At 42.5% G+C, this 22,389-nt stretch overlaps 2 protein-coding genes across 3 annotated transcripts; one reads left to right on the plus strand and one right to left on the minus strand.

The window, feature by feature from the left end:
• Positions 1–546: 546 nt before the first annotated feature.
• Positions 547–10,214, plus strand: IKBKB (inhibitor of kappa light polypeptide gene enhancer in B-cells, kinase beta; the record flags this gene model as incomplete). The annotated part of the gene is made up of 19 exons (XM_010190319.1): positions 547–664; positions 1,405–1,474; positions 1,828–1,916; positions 2,400–2,489; positions 2,879–3,003; positions 3,343–3,450; positions 3,753–3,882; positions 4,300–4,494; positions 4,705–4,819; positions 5,162–5,285; positions 5,539–5,690; positions 5,803–5,864; positions 6,919–7,028; positions 7,288–7,337; positions 7,855–7,954; positions 8,150–8,297; positions 8,508–8,635; positions 9,347–9,437; positions 9,911–10,214. Coding segments are annotated over 19 exons (2,074 nt in total), but the record flags the coding sequence as incomplete, so codon positions are not given.
• A 571-nt stretch (positions 10,215–10,785) lies between these two features.
• On the minus strand, positions 10,786–20,524 carry VDAC3 (voltage-dependent anion channel 3). 2 transcript variants are annotated; one of them, XM_010190317.1, is made up of 9 exons: positions 20,458–20,524; positions 19,295–19,344; positions 18,159–18,161; positions 15,778–15,930; positions 15,193–15,245; positions 13,972–14,199; positions 12,921–13,071; positions 11,519–11,576; positions 10,786–11,278 (listed from the first exon to the last, which is right to left on the minus strand). In XM_010190317.1, exons 1-9 carry the CDS (start codon positions 20,522–20,524, stop codon positions 11,187–11,189), a joined length of 855 nt encoding a protein of 284 aa, XP_010188619.1. In that variant the 3' UTR covers positions 10,786–11,186. The 2 variants fall into 2 exon arrangements, with proteins under 2 accessions (XP_010188619.1, XP_010188620.1); XM_010190318.1 differs by lacking the exon at positions 18,159–18,161.
• Between the last annotated feature and the right edge of the window lie 1,865 nt (positions 20,525–22,389).

Here is a 22,389-nt window from a genome sequence, read left to right on the forward strand (position 1 = left end):
GCGCGACCCACGGGGGCAGGTGCGCGGAAGGGCGCGCTAAAGCAAACCTCTCGCTGTGCTCTAGACTTCCTTCTTCGCCGCTGCCGTCAGCGTTACAGTGGTTGTGCTCCGTTTCTGCTCTTTGGATTGACTTAATGTCTCTGCCGGGTTGTGCTTCGGGGCGTTGGATTGGTTCTGTAGGATGCTATGGTCTGATTGCGGTTTGGGTCTTTTCTGGAGGGTAGTGACAGACCACGTTGCACCCCTTGGCAAGGCACGGTCCTGTAGCTCCTAGACAGATCTGTTGTGCGCTTATGTCGAAGGGATGCACTGACTGCATGTGAAATGCAAGTGATTGGGATCAGTCTAGGTCCATGAAGGATGGATGAGAATTGCAGGCTTTTAAAATTTGCTAGTTCAGTTTCTTAAATTATTAATGGCCTTGTAGGACTTTGCATGATAACCGTGGGCATATGAAACTGCATAGCTGTTTGCAGAACAGTCGTCTTTCAGGTGTTACCCTGGTTCTACTCGTCGTGTGTACTTTGCCTCATTTCCGCTTCTCAGGCTGAACCATCCCAATGTGGTGGCTGCCCGTGATGTTCCTGAAGGGATGCAGAAGCTTGCACCAAATGACTTGCCATTGCTGGCCATGGAGTACTGCCAAGGTGGAGACCTCCGCAAGGTGAGGCCCCTGGGATGGTGACCAAGGGCCAGATTTGGGTTTCTATTGAAGTTTCTCTGTAAAACTTCTCTATTCACATCCTGATGCTTCCTAATTCATGTCATAGCACCAACAGGTTTTGGTGGGATGTTCATTGATATTGCATTCGGCTTTTGAAGACTTAAATGCTTTCTGAAACTTTTTATATTTTTTGGCTGCAAGTTACACTGTGTGAGGAGTTTGCACATAGAGGATGAGGGCGTGTGTGAGGAATGTGCAATAGGATGTGAGTGTGACCAAGACCATCGTAGAGTTGGGTACATTTGTGACCTATACCCTTCCTGAAAGTGATTAGCCCTTATCTGTCATAGGAACAATTAACACATGTTAATTCTAATCTTAGTGTTTTTCTAACGTTTGCTATAATCTGCCCGTAGATAAAACACAGAGCTTAGAGCTCAGATTTGAGCTGATACTGTCAGGCACGAGGGAAATGGCTATGAAGGATAGAACGAACAGAAGGAAGAGAATGGGGGTGACACTTACCTCTTTCACTCACTCTTTTCTCCTCCCATGCAGTTAGACCAAGGCCTGAAGCTGTAACTGCTGCTACTGGAGGTTGCAATCTCATAGAATTTTGTGCCTCTAGAGAATTTCATTGCTTTTACTGCAACTTTTTGCATCTGTGAGGGTTTGTGGGACTGCGAGCCTCACTCAGGATACAGGAGGGAAAGACTGTATTCTGTGTTGTTTTCTTGCAGTACCTGAATCAGCTGGAGAATTGCTGTGGCTTGCGGGAAGAAGCTATTCTCACTTTGTTATCTGATATTGGTAAGTGGTAGCAGTACCTTCAGTTGTCTGAACTACGGAAGCCCTTCCAGTACCAAATCCTTTTAATCATCTACCAAAGGTCTTGGGAGTCTGGGGAAGTCCCTGCTGACTGGAAGCTAGGCAGGTTATTCCAGTTTACAAGAAGGGAATGAAGGAAGACCCAGAGAACAAACTCTGTGTCAAATAGTGTGTGATGCTGATTTTTCCTCTTGCACTTGGTGTTGCATTGTATGTTTTATTTTACAAGATTTGACCCAAAAGCCACGCTTATGCAAGGTAGAAATTAATCCTTACTGAGCTTATGCTTTGTACTGTTAGTTACACTCTCAAAAGTGGCTTTTTCTGTGTCTCAGCTTCTGCTCTCAGGTACCTTCATGAGAACAGGATCATCCACAGAGACTTGAAACCAGAGAACATTGTGCTGCAGCAAGGAGAGCAAAGGGTAAGCAGGAACCAGATGTCTCTGTCTGCACCGATCAGTAAGTGTTAAGAGGAATATGCGTGTGCTTCATGCAGTCACAGTGGTCCCTGTGCAAGAACACTCAACCCAGGCTAACAGCTAGCTCAGATCTGCATGTCAGATGAACAGTATTCTGCATGCAGCTGAGATGAAAGGTTGTATTAGGCTTCTGGTAACACTTGGCATTTTGTCTTTCAACTATTAAGGAAAGGACCAAACTGTACCAATTGACCAAAGATCTGAATTAGCAGTGAGGTCTGCAGCTCTATGTGTATCGAGCCAATGACAATTTTACATGGTTTGTGGCTTTAGGAATCTACAGGATCCTCCCACTTCCACTTCAATTTCTTCATTGGCACCTTTCCTGCATACCTTTCAAGAGCTGAACCTTTTCTTTCTCTGCTGTATGGTGTGCTTTTAACAGGACATCTCTCTAGTGTTCTTATTCTCTGTTGTGTGTTTCAGTTGATACACAAAATCATTGACCTTGGTTATGCTAAGGAGTTGGATCAGGGTAGCCTATGCACATCCTTTGTTGGAACTCTGCAGTACTTGGTAAGGAAGAAATCCAGCTAGAAGAGCAGCTACCACTTTGCAGTGGGATAGAGTTAACCGTTACCGAGCTTTGGGCTGGGATAAAGCACTTGTCTTAGTGTGGGGTGTCTTTGGGGTGCTGCAGCTAGCAAAGGTGATCCTTTTTTTTTTTTAATTATTTTTCTGATGCTGGTTTTCACAGTGTCTGCTAGTGAATAAATTGTCTGTTATAAATAAGCAGGAGTGCCAATAACCTCTGCTGTTCCCTCTGAAGGGATCTCAAAGCTCACAAGAGGCAGAGCATTCAGCATTGCCTTTTAATCTGTTGTACAAATGTCAGAGATCTCTTAAGGGATAGAGAAAGCTAAGAGATTGGTGGCTCTGTCTCATGTGTGTGTAAACTGCCTCAGGCTCCAGAGCTGCTGGAACAGCAGAAGTATACGGTGACGGTGGATTACTGGAGCTTCGGCACACTGGCCTTTGAGTGCATTACAGGCTTCCGACCGTTCCTACCCAACTGGCAGCCAGTGCAATGGTGAGTGAGCTGGGGCTGGGTGATAAGAACAATGCATGCAATGTGACTGTCCTGCTTGCAGGAAGTAGAAGTGTGGCCCCTTGATTCTTAGGGTAATACCCTTATGTTCCTTGCCTTTATGGAGACTGACTCCCTTGACATGAGTTTGACTTACCTGAGCAAGTTCAGCATTCCTGATACTTGCTCTCTGGCGTCAGGACTGACTCCTGCAGGGCAGGTAGCAGAAACCAAAGTGGCATCCGTATTACATTCATCAAGAGTAGCTTTAAGAGCCTACTAATGTGCAGCCTGGGAAAGGCAGGTGGTTATTTCATGATTGCACTTGCTTGAATTCATTAGGCATACAAAAGTGCGACAGAAGAGTGAGCTGGATATTGTTGTTTCAGAAGACTTATCTGGAGAAGTCAAGTTTTCTAGCAGTTTACCCTGCCCAAACAATCTAAACAGGTGAGGACTAGAAGTCTGTTATGCTGCGCTGGGATAAACTGTCTTTTCCAAAAGGACCAGGTTTATATTATATGCCTTACCATGTTAATCTGTGAATAAATTGAGTGCATTAAACAAACAGTGGTTTTGTCCCTTGACAGACTTGTCTAGTTGTGAGTCTCTGTTTCTGCCTTCTAAACACTACATTTGTGACTGGGGGTAGAGATGGGGGAGTTGTCAGTCCTCCTGTAGAGACCAAGCCATCTGGTGATGGCAAGTGCACTTTGACCTCTTCTGATTCCCTTCTTGTTTTGGTCCTTCAGTGTTTTGGCTGGGAGGCTGGAGAAATGGCTGCAACTCATGTTACTGTGGCACCCACGGCAGAGAGGTACAGATCCTACTTATGGACCCAATGGGTGTTTCAAAGCTTTGGATGACATTTTGAACTTGAAGGTGAGAAATGGGTCTGTATTACCCTGAAAAGTTTTCCAGAGAGGAGTTGCCTGTAGCCCGTGAGAGAGGAGGCTTGAGTCATAGACCTAGGAGGAGGAGAAGCACAGAATGTCACTTAAGCTGTCTCCTGACAGTTAGTGACAGATGCTTTCCTCTTGCTTATTTGAGGAGAGATATTCCCTGAGCTTGTTTTGAGTAGCAAATAGCTTCTGTGTGTGCTCGGTTCCATACTCTGGTAGAGGATTCTGCAGTTGAACCTGGACTTTGGCGTAATGTTATGAAGTAGCTGCGAAGTGACTTCTTGAGCCCTGCAAGTGCTTTGAACACTTTATTGATGGCCGGTGTCTCAGTCTTGGGAGCTCTGCTCAAAACCAATGTATCTTCATCCCTTCTCGTGTCACACCGCTCTTCTTTTAGTTGCTTCATGTTTTGAATATGGTTACGGGAACCGTACACACCTACCCTGTGACCGAGGAGGAGACTCTGCAGACTGTGAAGGCCAGGATCCAATTAGATACGGGAATCCCAGAACTGGACCAGGAGTTACTGCAGGAAGCTGGACTTGCCTTGTTTTCTCAGAAGGTGGCCGCTAAACATGCAGCTGATAGTAAGGTGAGTCTGGATACTCCCTTCCTTGCTGTTGAGTGCACAGCCCTGCTCTCACTGGCAGGGATTTTGTCAGTGACCACACAGACAAAACAGCCCTCGCACCCTATTGCCTTTGGGTGTTTGCTCTTTGGCTGAGGTGGAACGTTCTGTTCATGGTGTTACTGAGGCTTGCTTTTTCTGAGAGAACCTAGTTGGGTCTTTTGTCTTCTCCAGGTGAATGATACTGCAGCTGCAGATACAGACCTCCTCTTTCTGTTCGATAACCGGAAAGTTGCCTATGAGGCTCAGGTTGCCTTGCGTCCTCATCCTGAAAGTGTTGACTGCATCCGTAAGGACTTTCTCTAGCATGAATGTGAGAGGTTGTCCACGTTGAGAGGGCTGCCCATGTTCTGTATCATGTGCAAAGCATAGAGAGAGCTATTGCATATTGGGACTGAAGAAGCTGTAAAGTGGCCTGCCACAGCATTCATTCAGTTGTTAAAAATAACAGGAAAGAAAGTGTTTGATTTTGATATACGGGGGAAGCTGCATAGAGGTTAGCCAGCTGTAGGGTTTGCAGAAGGTAACATGCCCCTCAAATAAGTGACGTTTTGGTCTGTTTTGTCATGTGATAACACTACTTTTAGGCTTCGTGCTCATATGCATGTTTCCCTCCCCTCTCTGTTTCCAGTTCAGGATCCAAAGAAGAATCTCCACTTTTTCCAGTTGCGGAAAGTGTGGGGTCAGATCTGGCACACAATCCGGATGCTGAAAGAAGACTGTAACCGGCTTCAGCAGGGGCAACGAGCAGCCATGTACGGTGGCGGTTTCTCTAGAATGCTTAAGTCTGCCCATGCTCCCTGGTGAAAGGGAAAGGACAGGAATGGGACCTGTTGGAATAGGGAAGCCCATGAGTGACGCCATTAACAATTAATGAAAAGCTGAGAGTTCCATCCTCTGACACAACTGCTTTTGTGCTCAATGCTACACTATGAAGTATCTAATTTTAAAATAAGTGGAAGTCTTTTAGTTTGAAAGGGTAATAGGACCTTCTTCTTGTCCATGCAGGATGAATCTCTTGCGTTACAATAGTACCCTTTCAAAGATGAAGAATTCCATGGCCTCCCTTTCCCAGCAGCTGAAAGCAAAGCTGGACTTCTTTAAAACAAGCATCCAAATTGATCTGGAGAAGTATAAAGAGCAGACTGAATTTGGAATTAGTGAGTATAGCATCTGGCAAACAAGTCTTTTTATGTCGCTCAACCCCACAAAGTGTCTACCTTTTCCTGTATGAACCTGAGAAAAGCAATCTCTCTTCTTTCATTCCTGTAGCTTCTGAGAAGCTGCACTTTGCCTGGAAGGAGATGGAGCAAGCTGTGGAACTTTGTGGGCGGGTATGTTTCTAAATTTAACTGCTTATCCTAAAGAAAGAGGTTTCCTTCCCACCCCCTCACCCCCCATCCTTCTGTCTTCTTCATTGTCCTCCCTTATATAGAAACTTCTTGTGTCTGGGCTGATTCCAGACATCACATTGCCTTGGTTTGGGTTGGTGCCATTTTTATCCATTGCCAATACTTCAGGCCCACTGTGTTTGTAAGGCTTAGGAGAAAAAGGGAGATCATGGGGAATGCAAGAGGAGATTTTGCAGTGGTTGCACTCAGATGTCCTGCTAACCCAATCCTGGAGCCAGGATAGCTGAAAAGAGGATACAGAACACAGGTTAAGCTGAATGGGAAAGCAAACCATTAATGATTGAACACAAGAATTTTAAGCATCAGTTTTGAGTTTTGAAAAGGCAAGAGTTTCCCATTCTTGGTGCGTATTTCACACTTGCTTCCAGTAGGGCATTCACCTTTTTGACACAAGGCAGCATAACCCCTGTAACTAGGGCCAAGGATTGTTGCTCCTAGATGAGGAGTGCAAGGTAGCTAGTTGATACCTTATTCTTTTCCAGCACTTGGTCGTCCTCTGTTGGGAGGAGATGGAAGGTGGAAAAGTAGAATGAGTGTCAAACAGGCAGCAGTTTCTGCATGTGAACAACTTCAAATGAAAAGCAGAATCTGGGGTGCCTTGAGTGGATGTGCTTGTGTGCTGAGAGGGAAAAGCGGTGATGGATGGGATGAGAGAAGACCTCTGGAATAGCCCAGGAAAATGAAGCATGATGGTCTGGGAACTAGCAGTACATTTACTACAAAGTCTGACCCTTCAATGGCTCTCTGTCACAGGCTGAATTTATCAAAAAAGTCTTTGAAGTTGTTTTATCCCAGAGCACCAAGCTAACTTCCTTGAATTTAAATTACTCATGTTCTCATTTGTCTTTGTCCAAGGCTGGTGTTTGCATCTTGCCAACATCTTTAGAAATATGAGTGAGAAAGGAAGAGCCAATGTGAGCTATAGTGTCTCTTAGTATGCAACTGTCCCATTGCTAATGTTTTGCCCTGTTTTCAGGAGGATGATGTGGATCAGCTAGTGAAGAGGATGATGGCCCTGCAGACAGACATTGTGGACCTGCAGAGAAGCCCACTAGGTCGTAAACAAGGAGGAACACTGGAGGATTTGTGAGTTGAACTACCTTGAACTCTTCAGTATTGCTGGCTAAGCTTATTCACTCCAGGACAATGAAAGTGCTATCTCTTCAGCCCAAATTCTGTGGGACTGGTAGGACTTTGACACTAAAAGATAGTGGGTTGTTGTTGTTGTTGTGGGTTTCTTTTCTGAAATGACAGACTGGTATAGAAAAGATTTGAGTTCTTGAACTACTTGTTCGTAATTTGGGTTCTAGAGAAGTCCTTTATGATCTGTGCCTTTTTCTTCTAGAGAAGAACAAGCCAGAGAGCTGTACCGAAGACTGAGAGAGAAGCCAAGAGGTAAAAGACTCTTTAGCTGGATAGTGACTTTGAAGATAAAATAATGAGCACTCAGAAGACTTTCACTGCATTCTAGGCTTGTCCACATGCTAGCTGCACACGGACTCTACCAGGCTCGCCTTTTTTTAGAGAGGGGACTCGGGGAGTCAGTTTTAAACTAGTCCAGCCTTGCTTTCTTGGTGCCTTCTGAGCTCTTCTTGGAGCAAACTGTTGCTGCAAGCATGTGCTGCTGCAAGCATGTGCTTCTGCTTCTGTATAGGAAGGATGAAAGATGTAGCTGTTCCACTGAGCAGCTAAACAGCCCCACAGCATTAGATCCGCTCTACCAACTCGCTGTTTTCCAGTTCTCATCGTTTAGAAGGTGGCTAAAAGCCAGTGCAATTCGTCCCACTCTAACTCGCATGCCCTGAACTTGGCATGTCTCAGGATTGCAGAAGCAGAAAAAAAAAGCCACGGACTCTTCTCACTCTGTCCAGTTAGCCTACCATTCTGTGTAATACTCCGACTCTCATTGCAGACCAGAGGACAAGCGGTGACAGCCAAGAAATAGTACGTCTGCTCCTACAGGCAATCCAGACCTTTGAAAAGAAAGTCCGGGTCATTTATGCTCAGCTCAGGTGAGCTTTGTGCAGTCAGATTTTATTGAGGTTTGAGAAAGCACTTTATCTTTCAGCACGAAGTTTTGTTTTAGAGGTTTAAAACCCATGTGTACAGCTAATGAGATCCAAGAGTGTTACAGGAAATAAGAAACTTCAGAAATTTTCCTCTACTGCAGTTGCCCGTGTCTGATCGGATTTATTTTTTTTTAATAGTAAAACTGTAGTTTGCAAGCAGAAGGCACTGGAATTGTTCCCCCGAGTGGAAAAAGTGATGAATCTGATGAATGAAGATGAGGAAACAGTTGTTAGGCTTCAGGAGAAACGACAGAAAGAATTGTGGAACTTGCTGAAAATTGCTTGCGTAAGTAAAATAAAAACTCTAGTTTAACTTGAAAATATTGTTTGTAGCACAGGTCCCTGAAACAATTAATAGTAAATTTAGTATGTCCTATGGTTCTTTTCTCTGTTAGTTTGAATTAGGATTAAAGCCAAGTTCCAGGCTGTCTCGTACTCCTGCCTGCTGGAAATCTGTAGAAATAACTGCAGTTTGGTTCTTCTGTGTTTCCTTCAGAGTAAAGTACGTGGTCCTGTTACTGGCAGTCCAGAGAGCATGAGCACATCACGTCTTGGTAGTCCTGGTCAGCTGCTGCTGCAAGTCCCTTCTGGAACGTACAGTTTATCAGAATCTGTCCAGAAAAGGTGAGGGCAAGTCTGGAGTTCTGTAGCTGCAAATGCCAGCACTACAAAGCTGGGGTTCCTGCTTTGTGAATAGCGACACATAGGCTTTCTCACATTTTACATTTTGTCTTCAGCTTTCACTGTCAGCCATCTTTTCTACCTAGTGGCTGGACTTCCTGGGGTTTGTGAGTCTTCCTTATAAAAAAAAAAACAAACAAGGAATAATGTATAGCTTCACTTTCCCCTGCCTCAATAATAAAGGGTTTGTTTTATCTGGAATGGCTGGGCTCGTGTGAAGTACGCTGCCAACAGGAATTCTTGGAGCGCTGTCAAGTGAGGTGACAGTAGCCGAGCTGTATCCTAAAGTAGACACTGCTGTAACCAAGCAGGCATAGTTCTGGGTTGCTTAAATGAACTGAGTCACCATCTGGAATGACAGACCTTAGTTTATTTATTTGTATGCTGCTTAATCCTTTAGTTTATAGGTGGTTCTGCAACTTTAGCAGTAGTGACTCCAGATAGTAAGAACCCTAGTCCAACTTGGAACGTCTTTCCTTCCACCTGTCCCACTGGCTTTTCCAGTTGCAATGAGAATTGCTAGCTTATGAGCTGAGTGGTAAAGGTTAATATTCTTCAGTGCTCTGCAGCACATCTGCCAGAAGTATTTCTTGAAGGTAGAGGCAGCATCTCTTCAAATGTGAAAAATAATTGTGTAATAATTGTCCCTTTCAGTGAGGAGCTACTGCTGGAATCACAGAAACTCTGTAGCCAACTAGAAAATGTGATGCATGACACAATGAAGGATCAGGAGCAGAGCTTCATGGTAACGTATTTGATATTCTTCTATAAATGGACTGGGGAAGCTCAAGGATTAAAAAAATTCTGCTTATGTAACTTTGCCACCAATAAGTAATATGGCTAATAGAAATCTGCATATTGCTTTTTTGGACAAGGAGAGCATAGGAGTTGTCGGAGACAAAGCACTCACTCTCCTGTCTGAACTGCTGACTGACATTCCCTGCTTGCTGAGAACAAGAGCTATGAGCTGGGGACCTAATTTGTGGATGGTCTTGTGGTGCCAATACAGTGGTGGGCAGGGATGCCTATTTAATGAAGCAAAATATTGAAAAGAAAGTATTAGAGAAAAGTAGCTTAAGTGTTTCCTTTACAAGTGATCACATGGTTCATCATAAAGCTGTGTAAAATTTCTGTATCTTTTAAATCACTTCCCCTTTATTCTGGAGAAATGTTAACTGTAAGCTAGTGCTGAACACTGTAGTTCTGTTTATTCTTCAGGCTCTAGATTGGAGCTGGCTGCAGCTTCACGTAGAAGAAACGAACAGTCCAGAACAAACCCAGATGTAAAGTCACTTTGGTTGCCTCTGAAGACTACTTCAGGAAGCCAACTGTGAAAAGCTGCTGCCTCTGAGAAGGGAAGTTCAGGTGCCTCCTTCTACTGTCATCTACTGCTTCTGTGATACACATGGCCTAGCTTTCAGTATCCACCTCTCAGATGCTTTTCACAAGGATACAGTAGGAAATGCCTGTTCTAACTGCTTGGAAAAAGTTCTTAATCGTGCCTTGAGACAGCAGATATTCTTGTTCTCTGTCCGGATGCATCTTCCCTTAGGCATCACATGTGGCTGTTTTGCTGCCTTGTAGGCTTTCTAATGGACAACACATGCAATCAATTTGCACAGTCACTGGTAGATGCCACCTTCCTAATATACTTGAACTGTGAACTTAATTTCTTAACTTTGCTGATTTGCACTTTTTGGCTTAAGTGTAACAGTTGTACTTACCTAATACTTGTTTCCTATATGGGAACGAAATTATCTAAAACAAGTAAACTTTTGGTTTGCTCTTTTTGATACCCTCAATAACATTTTAATGAAAAAGCTGCTTTCACTGTGCAGGTCTCTAAGACACGAGAGAGGTGTATGTAAAGGTGCTATCCTAGAGACCACAGAGAAGGAAATCTTCAGTGTACATGTACAGTTTAACAAAGCATTTGCAGATTATCCATTAACCATGCCTAAAGTTGCACTAAAAAAAAACCACAAACCCAAACGGAAACAAAACATAAAAAAACCCCAGACCCCATAACCACACAGCTGGGTTGGGGTATAGCTTTTCTGAACCTTGCTGAGGGATAAGACATGCCAACGTTATGTTCCAACTGTGACCAATTTATTTCATTCAGATGTAAATCCAAACTTCCACTACAGCACAGAGACCACCTTTTATAAAAGGCTGTGAAATACAGGACATGCAGGATGCAATACAATAACGGGGCAAGTTGGGATTTAATTCTGTCTTTACAAACAGATTTAAAATACAGGAAATTGAAGTGAAATGTGGCACAAACATCACAACTTCCATGCATGCCTTCAAGTATCTTCCTTTTATGTGCTGGCACTCTCCAGACTTCAGCGTTGGGTTAAAATGATTCTTTGGAAGAGTAGAAAGTTCACGGTTCTTGAAATTTCAGAGTAAATATTAAGGCCGAAACACACTGGGTACACTTCCTTCATCTTCGAGAGCACCACCTGTTCTTCTACTTAAAGCTATGTTAAGCTTCCAGCTCGAATCCCAGCCCAACTTTGTGACCTCCGGCACTGAAATTCTTTCCATCAACCAAGCCCGAGAGGGTCAGCTTTATACCTAGAAAGGCAAGCAATGAGACCCTTCATACACTGGTATCCATGTACAATGCCCCCCCGCAAGTACTTGGGCCTCACTAATGTGTCCCTAGGAACTTCTGAATGTACACATCCTTACCTCTATGAGCATACTTAAGATTTCTAGCCAATTGCTTAATCTATTCTGTTCCAGAGATAACAGTAAAATAACCCATAGTGTAATACAAATACTATTTGCTGCTACCAGTTGGACTTAACGTACCGGGTCGGAGGGCATGAGTATAACCAATTCCAATCAGGCTGGCATTATTCACTTTAGCCTATAGGAAAAAAGAAATCACAATATTTATACACAGTGTATAAATGTTTATTCAAACAGAATTGTCCCAGCACCCTGAGAAGGTGGCTAATGCATTAACTTTTTCAGCTGCTTGCAGACTAACCTCTAGCAGAGGCATATTCCAATCTTTTCCTTTTCTCCCTAGTTTTCTAGCTTAAGCTGTAACAGCTTTAAGTAACAGTTCCAATCTTTCCTTCAAAGTGTGACCTGTTATACGTACACAAAATGCCACTCTCTCTTTACATCCTTTAAAGGGCTACTTTACTAACGCTACAGTCCCTTAGTAGCCAATGAAGTCTGCCTTGTTCACAGATCCCTGTTCACAGATTACTTAGTAGTGATTTTTTTTTTTAATGAGCAATAAATACATGAGTATGCAAAACATTTTTGCACTACTAAATTTTGAGCTGTTTACAATAGTGTTTCCCATCTTTAATCTTGGCTGAGTTGTCCTCGAACTAACTCTTGTTTTGAAGTGTGACAAACTGTGAACTTCCATCATTTCACTATAGTACAGTTTTACATTATGCATTAGAATCAAAGAACTGTTTAGGTTAGACAAGACCTTTAAAAATCATTTGAGTCCAACTGTAAACCCAGCACTGCCAAGTCCACCACTAAACTGTGTCCATAAGCACCAGAGCACCACGTCTTTTAAATCCCTCCAGAGATGGTGACTCCACTTCTCTGGGCAGCCCCTTCCAAGGCTTGACAACAAACAGCTCCCTCAGCCGCTCCCCATCATTTGTGTGCTCTGGACCCCTCCCCAGCTCCTCTGCTCTTCTCTGGACATGCTCCAGCCCCTCAATGTCTTTCTGGGAGAAAGGGACTCAAAACAGGATTCAAGGTATGGCCTCACCAATGCTGAGTACAGGAGGATGATCACTTCCCTGGTCCTGCTGGCCATGCTATTTCTGATACAAGTCAGGATGGCATTGGCCACCTGGGGACGCTGCTGGCTCATACTCAGCCAGCTGTCGACCAGCACCCCCAGGTACTTAAATCAGAATAGAGAATTAAAAGGACACTGCATCCTCTCATTACCTTTTGAAAAGATTTTGCATGGACTCCAAGCACACTAGTCAGAATAGTGACTCTTTCGCCACGGACAAAACTGTGCTTTGGTTTTTGTTTGTTTGGGTTTTTTTCCAGAGTTTCACAAGTATGACCCACGAGGTCCTAATTTTAATTTGAATCGCAACAGAAGCCACAGTTTGCCATCTGCCACAGTTCCTCAGTAACTACTGAAAGCAACTACTTCATACCACAATTTTTCAGCATATAGTGGGGCTTGAAATGCTTGTTCCTGTAACAGAATTCTTACCACAACGGAAGTCTTCTCATCCAGCTGGTACTTAGCAGCAATACCAAAACGTGTGTTGTTACTGCCAGCAGTCCATGCGAGATTGACCGATGTCTCAACCTTGTTATTAACCCTCTGATAAATAGACCCACCAAACTCGGTGCCATCATTCCTGTTTGTAATAGATGCAAGTGTGTCAAACGTTGCCTTGTTTAGTAAATAGGAACTCTTTTGATTACCCTTCCTTGTAGTCATTTCATCATTCTCTCTTAAAATGAACCAAGAGCTCCAGTACTTCCCTGGACCCATGCTCAACTACTTCCTAGGTGGAGCTGGCAGACTTCTGCCTGTTAGTTTGGGTTTTTTTTAACCCAAAACATAAGTAAGCTTTGCTTGCAGAATGGAACAAGACTTTCCAACAGCTGAGACCTGTGGTTTAAGGTTCTGACAAAAAAAACCCAAATGACTTGCTTGTCTTAGGAAAGCAAGCCTGCAATAATGCATAAAGGGACAAATCCAGCAAGAGACTTAAGTCAGTTATGGGAGTGAGACTGAAAGCAATGTTCTTGCATTACAGCTGTTTAAATACATCATCTTCAAAGACTCTCAGAACATCTGAATGCCAAGGCTAGAGCTGGAGACAATCGAGCACAGTGCCACACACACCCCTCTCCTCCACCTCATGCCTTTCTGAGCCAGAAGCTTTCTGTCTGGTGGGGACGTGGGGAACATACAGTAACTTAATTACGGGCTCTTTTATCTAGCACTAAAATAGAAGTTGAAGTTTACAGATTTTCATTCCAAATTAGCATTATAAAGTACCTTTACTCCACTATCTTATATACACAAAACCCAAAATGACCCTGTAACAAGGTCTGAAAAGACAGGCAAGAGTTGGAAACTTGCCCCTGCTTTAGTTGTACTGAAGATGAAAACAACAAATAGAAATTGTTTCAAAACATCTCAGCATCCTCTTCCATCCACCTGCTTTTCACCTAACTCCAATCAGTGCTTGCTATTCTTCTAGTTTAGCTCCTCTGACAATGTTTTTCTAGGCTCAGATAATACTTACACATTAGTGTGCAGCTGAAAGTCTCCTGCCTTATATCCCAAGGCAAAGTTATTTTGTGAAAGCTTAGACTTGGCTGTATCAAAAGCCATCTGGTAGCCAGCAAGCCAGCCTTCATAGCCCAACACTGCCCAGCCATAGATGGTTGGTCCAGAGATATCGATGTCTATGTTGCAGCCTAGATTTACATATTCTCTTTTGTAGGAGGTCTTCAACTTTCCACTCTTCTTCCTGCAGAGAAAGATGCCATTTTTTCCCTGGTAGTATATAAGTATGTATTATATGCAGTTTTATTCACCTACGTATGTCCCTTAAGGCCAGATAATTCAGTGACTGTAATGCCTACTCAAAACCTAACATTAACAGCTGCAGAAGAGGGCACGGGATAAGGGTAATATTGGTGTTATGTATATTTATGTGAAGCCACTTTTTCCTCCACCATCTCAAACTCCTTAAAATTCTCAAGAAGCAAAGAAGACAGAAGCGTTTCTGACTAATGCTCTAAAACCCATCAGGTTTCAAATTTTGTTCTCCGCAAGTGAGTACAATGCATTATGCCATCATCATGCTGGCCTTTCTGTCCTTCAGTGACTTTTTCTCTGCTTGGTTCTCTCCGCTATTCCTCTTCATGTGCAGTGCTTGCTTTCCTTCCTTCTTTTCACTGCTGGACACCAGTTGTGTCTATTGAAAATAAATTTCCTTGTCCTCCAGACATCATCCACTTAAGCTTTTTCTGTCCCTCTGGAGAGGGGCATATATCATAACTGAGAAAACAAAGAAGTGCTGTTTCACTGCCTATCATAATATCTGTGTCGTTCTACCTCCTCATTCAGACAGTGCATAGACATCTGCCCAAGAGCATCAGGAAAAAAAGTATTTTTGCTTTGTGCTCTTCAAGCAGTAGAACTGTCAACACCATGAAAAAATGGCGCAAGTTAAGTGGTCTGTGTAAGCCCTGGCTGTTTAAAAGGGAGAGTTACAAAAATGTAATACCTACTCCAGAACAACGAACTTGCCAATGGCCCAAAGCTGAAGAATCATTTTTAGCAGACACTCTACTTCTAAGCCTGGTAGTATCCATTGCCTTCAAAATATTCTACAGCTCCTACATAATATTCTGCAGTAAACTTTGAGCATTTACACAATGGCCAAAATAAGCATTTCTAATTAAAAGTTATGGGAAATTCTAGCACTTCTTAGATGAAGGTAACAGAAAATATTTACCCTGTGTTTGGTACAAATGTAGTGTCAAGAGCTACCTTCAATCCTTCAGCCAACTGCAAAAAAAACCAAAACAAAACCAGAAACCACTGGTCAGAACTCTGCTGAAACACGATTTGTTATATTCCACTACTACAGCTCCATTTTCTGTCTAAAGAGAAGACAAAACACAACCATAACATCTCCCATGTTGTACAACAAAATCTGAAGATGCTGTATGAGAAGGGATTAAAATCTGGACTTTTTCTCTCCACAATGAGGACCTGTAACAGCACATACTTTGTGGACACATTATTGCAGGAAGATTTCAAATCTAGTGTTGACAAAAAAAAATGAGAAAGTATATTAAAGAAAGAAAACTCTTCAGTTCATGTCTGCTTATTCTCTATAGCTGTATCAATCCATACAGTAGCTCAAAAAGTCTCTCTCGGAATCCACAGGTATTATTTTAAGACACAATACTGCTTCACGGGGCAAACCATGCACCTGCGTCAGCTTTCCCACCCTTGCTTTGAGCTGGACGGTGTTTTCCACTTTAAAGCACAGGTAAAAGTGCAAAACATTTTCAGAGTATCTACTTCCTCTTACCTGATCCTCCATGGAAACTTCTGTTCCCAATGTGTTGTCTGTGTTCCACTTCTGGGTGAATGTAAGTCCATAGTCTCTGATCTTGTATTTGGTCTCTAGACTGCCTGAAGCCTTGCCTGTGTCTGTGTTGGAAGAACCAGTTGCAGTGAATTCCTGTCAAGAGCATAACACAAGTTTCAGAACTCTGATGTTCAATGGCATTCAGTTTTTCCACTTGTCAGGCACTCACACTTGCTACCCTTAGGCCTTTTGACAGAACCCTCAAAATCCTTCTCTTCTCCTTATCCCCACCAAAAATAATTTTTGCATCACAAAATGCTACTCCTTTTTGGCATCTCTGTTCTGGATATTTCTTTGACTGAAGTGTGGTGATAGAGCCCTGGAACTTGCTTAGGTTGGAACAAGCTTTATTACACAAACACCTGACATCTTCACTTACTTTTCAAGTACTCTTTATACTGTTGTCACCTAGACTTTTCATATACTACGTTGAGGACTTCAGTACCTTCTCTCTCATCCTACCTTTTCTGTCACTACCTCTGCCAGCAACTACACTTCAGAAGCTAGGTCAAGCTCCTTTGTACGGCACCTTAAAGTTGTAGACCTTCTTCACAGTATCAGAAAATAGCCTGACCCCAGTGGCACCCTGACATCTCTGTTAAGCTAGTCCTTCACTGACTCGTGTAACTGAACCAACATCTTTGAATTTTGTGTAATGTGCATTTTTTAACGTAGTGTCCTATGCTATTTGGCCAGTCCGACATACACCAGAGCTGTTATTTAGGGGACTTAAGGTCTCAATACACATCTCTCCTCCTGAAATAACTCAGAGGTAGCCTATTCAGTGTTTCATGCAGAACAGGGTAAAGCAACAAGTTGGCATATTTTCACAGTAGTAAGCTCAAGGTGTACAAGCTAGGTTTTTAAGAAGCACCTGAGAGCTGATGTCATTTCAGTTGTCCTCATCTCTCAGTTATTTTCCTCGAAGAAAGATGATTAATCTGCCATTACAATTCCAAGTTTAAATATTGAAAGACTGCTAACACATCCAAGCTTTGGAACACTGACTTTCCAGATCCACCTCTTTGCAGGACAGTATTCCTGGATGCTGTGTTCATTACTTTCACAATTCTTGACTTTGCAGAGTGTATAAAGACTGTCTTTAAGTGGTTTTGAAGTGCCAGGGAAGTACAGCGAGGTAACATTCCTTACACATTGTGAGCAAGGGGGAGGGAACCAAACCCAAACCCAAACCAACCAACCAAACAAATCCCAGTCACTCGAGCTAATGCACAACTACAAGAGCACAGCAGTTAGCCAGCTAACACAATCACGTGACCCACATCACGATGCATTAGACTGTCCTTTAAGACATTGCTACACACTGCTCTAACATTACTTCCACAAATTCAGCATAAAGGCATCTCAAACCTGCATCAGAATTCGGAAGTAATTTTCTTCTGATCTTAGGGCGGGTAACTGATTAAAAAGGGTTGATTTTTTTTCTCAGAGCAAGCAGACAAAAGACTCTAAAATGCTTTTCTCACAGCCAAAAGAAAAAAAAAAAGCTGTGATGTCACGTGATCAAAAGCCAAAGGATTTTGCCAGCTGTCAGAACTGGATCTGCTTCTGGAACCAGAAGGCACACAGACTCAGCATCTGCTGGCATCAGTCTTCAACTGTCTAAACTAGATACGTCTCATCAAACCATCCCACGTAGAAGCATTTTGTGATTTTTTTTTTTTGTAGCTGAAAATCACACTCATCCTGGCTCCGTGTGACACTCCAGTCTGAATCAGCAGTCAAGCTCAGCTTCTCATTGACCTTCTAGTTTATGGTTACTGGCGTCTTCCATGCACTTACTGGGTCAAACCACTTGCAATCGATGAAACAGTTTTAACCAATAGACGCTACCATTGCTGTTTTTTAAGTCCACAGGAGAAACACCCACAACATTTCTGTATCACAGCAATCAGAGGTACTGTTAGTACTCAAGTACTAATTCAATCTCATGCTTAGTTCCTAGCCTCGTCTCCATGCTCAAAACCCCATTTTGTTGCAGCAGAATGCTCATTAGAAACACTAACAAGCACAAAACCTGAAGCAACAAACAACTGTATCAGTACTGCATCTATCCTGGTTTTCCTCCTATTGTTTTTACAGTGTTCTTATTGTGGATTGTTGGACAAAAACTGCAAATGGTTTTACATACATGGATCATAGAGCAGATCAAGAGCTATGGACACAGGCAAACTTCATGACAGGGATGACAGCATGACTGAAAACAATGGAACAGTTTATGAACAACACCATGCACCACAGAAAACCTCATCAGACAAAGCGATAAAGAGCCAACATGCCAAAACAGTCACTATTCTTACCAGCTGGATAAACATCCAACACGAAAGTTGCATGGAAAAGGAAAAGCCCATTTTAGAACTTAATATGGTTGTTCACGTTCCATCACATTCAAAAGACTGCATAGTTAACCATAAATTACCATAATGATAAAAAAAACAATTAACCATTAGCATATTATTTGAGAATCAACACTTCCAGCCAGGAAAACTATGCATATCATGAGATGTCAGTAACTGGTAGCAGTTATAGTATAGAGACCACTTAATGCCTCGTGCCTGCATGTTCCTGGTGCACAATGCAAGTAATCCATCAAAAGCTCAACTGAGACAGTAGTACAAAAGGAATGACTTACGCCACTTGCATAATAATAATGCAAGAGAAGGCGAAAACTAAGGCAAATATGGTTATGAAGTAGGCTGAAAAGCAGCACAGCTTATCAACCGGAACAGCAGCAAGTGGTAGCACACATAGAACTGAGACTCAGTGTAAGAATAATCTTACCCAGTAAACAATATATGCCTGTGGTTAAAGATCATTCCTGGTTTTGCCAAGCCTCCTGTGAAATGATGAGGAAGTGCCATTTCTCCATCATTTAAGCGGGGATCATAGTATTTTCTAGTTACCTGAAGTGTTAAAGCTTAATTAATGTCTACAAAATGCTCTCAAATTCTACATAAAAGGTAATGCAGGAGGACTATTGAGTTTTCATGAAGTCTTGCATTGTAAGCACGGTGGAGATGAGTGAAAATGAAGTTAAACTACAGCTCTTATTTGCCCCTTGACCTTTTGGATAAAAAGTCAGTCTGGACCCAAAATCCTGTAAAAATCAACAAAAACCGAGATACTCAATTGCGTTCAGAAGCAGAAACAAGAGCTATTTAGGGTGAAGAAACAAACTCTTATATTTGGGATGTGGCAACAGGAACCGGGAAGAAAGTCACATGTCCACAACAAAATGTGTAAAAAATTCTTGCATGTCACGGGAAAAGAAGTACTGCTACATCAGTTCCACACATCGTTATAGAAATGGGTGCGTGATTTACAATGAGAACTAACAGAGAGAAGCAACAGCTGCTAGGAAGCTATTACCACCAACCAGTTCAGGAACTGTTGGTCCGTTGCAACAATGGTGATGCTGAAAGCCCCCGATACTTACCACCCCACTGGAAGATTTAGTCTTCAGCTCTAGCTTGACCATTCCAAATCCTGAAAACAGAAGAGCACACAATCATCTCCGTTTCACCGCAATATACAAGCAAGGCTTATTTCCAACACACCCAAAATACAGCAGGTTGGGTACACTGACCTGAAACAGCCTATTTTCCTATTTCAGCAGCTGTTAATCTTACTGAGGAATAACTGAAGGAATTTTGACAATTCAAAGTGAGTGGCCTCATAATTTGTAGACATAGCAACCACCCATCATCAAGTAGCTCCACCTTCTGTAGCTACCTGCAGTCTGGGACCAATCCATAGTTAATATTTCTTCTGATTTACTCAATTTACTTTTATATTTCTGATTGCAGGGCAGGACTTTTTCTTTTCCCCTTCTCCAGGAAAAATACATTTCAACTTGCTTCAACCAATGCTGTATACAGAGATATTAATGCTTGCTTCCTTTTCGTTCTGTCATGAATCTAGGGAAATACGTGGCCTTTGCACAGAGCAGAAAAGCCTGAAATGACTGACGCTAAAGAAGGGAACTTGAATTGAACTTTAGCAAAGCCTGAACTCTAGGGTAGCAAAGGCAAGACCAGAGTGCTTTTTAATTTTATATAGCATGTGGATTTGGGATACAAATGGACTCTTTATTACACACTCACAAAACCAGACAAAAAAAGGCCAATTCTTTCAGTACTGCTCCCAGAAAATGGACTAAAATCAGATTTTCTCAGAGGAATGCAAATACTGTGAAATTATTTCCACAACAGCTATGAAATAGGCTATTCTGATTAACATGAAGATCATTCTACCTCAGGAACCTATTTGTGGCCACAGCAATCTGCGCAAGTTTGAGCTATTTAATGCCTCTAAATAGAAAAATGGGAAGGTAAAAAGAAGCGGCATTCTTCAGAGACTGTTCTGGAGTGTATCTTCACATCAAACTCATAACTTTCCCCTCTAACTCTTTATCTACTGCAGCATTTTCATGATACGTGTCTAAAGTTCAAATCCAGAAGGGGGTAGATGGTTCCGGGCCCCTGCTGAATTCCTACCACAAGGTATTCAGATCTCTGGGGTCCTAATGTTTTTATTGTAATTTTCAAGATGCCTAAGAAAAAACATGAAAGGTTGTCAAACCACAGTCAAGTTACTTACCATATCCCTTGTTGAATACATCCCTGGCAGACTTTCCCAAGTCACTGTATGCTGGTGGTACAGCCATTGGATCTGAAACATATTGGAGGCTCTAAGAATCTTAGGTTTAACAGCATAATATCTAAACTAGATCCAAAGCATTTATAAATGTCTATGACTAGTAGCTGCTGCATACTTCACCGATACAGAACTGCGAGACCTTTGAATAATGTTCGAGAAAGTCATCCGTGCTTTGTCAGAAACAAACAAACTTCAATTCAAAGTTATGAAAGCAAATCCATTATTTGTAATCACTAAACCCCAGGAGCAGGATTACAGTCAACTACCTACGCAGGCCTCACATTCTTACACTGCAAAAAGCTCTGACGGGAGCCTTATCGCTGTTCCAGCAACGAGCAAACGTTGCTTTCCTGACAGGACCCCTTCTGAAAAGGGGCCCCAAGTGGTGAAGCCACATCAGCACTGAACAATCCCAAAGGAAAAGATACATGACTTCCACGTGCACTTGTCCTTTCTTAGAAAGTTTTTTCAGGGATTTGTAAAATATAGAAAGAGATAATCTCTGTATGCTGTCCAGTAGCCACCAGTGGGTATTTCTGCACTGTGTAGACACAGCAGCAAAACCTACATTTTCTAATACAGGTAACTTACAGCTACTTTGGAGGACAAAACTCAAAAGGACAGGCATGAGATATGACAGCTTATATGGCATATTTAATGTTAATTACCACAATTAAAGGATTTTTCAGCTTAAAGGCCACATTAAAGTAGGAGGAAAATTAGCCTTCCCCTTCTAGAATTCTCTGCCACTTCCTACAGCTGATGCATTTGTTGATATTCTTCTCTGCAACACCTGACACCAGAAATGTCAGATCCCTCATTTATTACTTGTACCATATGGAAAGACTAATGTAAAAAGTAATAATGCAAGCAAAGCATGTAAAATCCCTAAAGTCATCACTTCACTTCCACCATTTTAGCTGTTTCCCAGTGTACTCAGTCCGTCTATCACCACTGCCGCAGCATCTGTCTTAAGCAGTTCAGACCTGCTTTCAGATAGCTAGCACTTTCCTAAAATGAAGCACTCCAGCAATTTACAACTCATACACTCCACGTTTACTGACTTAATAACCAATCTGCACTGTGTATCTACCACCAGCGTGTGGACTCAATGATCCTTATGGGTCCCTTCCCTGAATATCGTGAGCCTGTTCACTCTCCTAATGTGTCTCCTCTCTTTACACTATACAGTATCTTCTGTATTCTACATGTTTTAAGGTATATGTTAAATACTATGTGAACATTTAAACAGTATTCTTTAAAAAAAAAAATTCAAGTTAGCTCATACTGAAATACATAAATTCTTTGCTAACAAGCAGCTCTACCTGCAAGCCAGAATTGTTTAGAGGAACCGAGCTCACAGTTCCACAACTATTAATACTAAATTTGAACCGATCGCCATCAACCAGATGTGATGACAAGAGCTGACAAAACACAACATAAAGTGGGAAAAGAAACATTAAGCCAGAGATCTACAACTAAGCCTCTGTTCTCATTCTAAGCACTCTGCTTTTAACAAAGCCTCATTAATATTGTGCTTTGATTTTCCCTCTCACAATAAAATCAGTACAACAACCGCGGGAGAAAACGTGCCAAGGAATATGCCTAACATTGCCATCTTCAGATATAGTGCAACGTCTGTACATAAACTGCAAAAAGGTAACACCGAGTTAGAAATGTCAACGAAGAAATAAACGCAAGAACACCCACACCGGTCTACGGAAGAACCGCAAAAAAACCCCGAACAAACCAAACCAAATCAACCGCTCAAGAGCGACGCTCGGGGATGACAGCTCCGTCTCCACGGCCGGGGCCGCCCGAGCAGCGGCGGTGGCGGCAGCGCCGCGGGCGCACGAGCGCGCTCACGACCAG

This window comes from Mesitornis unicolor, unplaced genomic scaffold (assembly GCF_000695765.1).
Source record: "Mesitornis unicolor isolate BGI_N332 unplaced genomic scaffold, ASM69576v1 scaffold54008, whole genome shotgun sequence".
Taxonomy (NCBI): domain Eukaryota; kingdom Metazoa; phylum Chordata; class Aves; order Mesitornithiformes; family Mesitornithidae; genus Mesitornis; species Mesitornis unicolor.

Excerpts from the sequence above, each read along its gene's own strand:
- VDAC3 (XM_010190317.1), bottom strand. The coding sequence starts at position 20,524 with ATGGCTGTACCACCAGCATACAGTGACTTGGGAAAGTCTGCCAGGGAT. Across the intron at positions 15,246-15,777 it reads AAGTTTCCATGGAGGATCAG|TTGGCTGAAGGATTGAAGGT; the intron begins GTAAGAGGAAGT and ends TTTTTTTTGCAG. Across the intron at positions 11,279-11,518 it reads TACTCATGCCCTCCGACCCG|GTATAAAGCTGACCCTCTCG; the intron begins GTACGTTAAGTC and ends TTGCCTTTCTAG.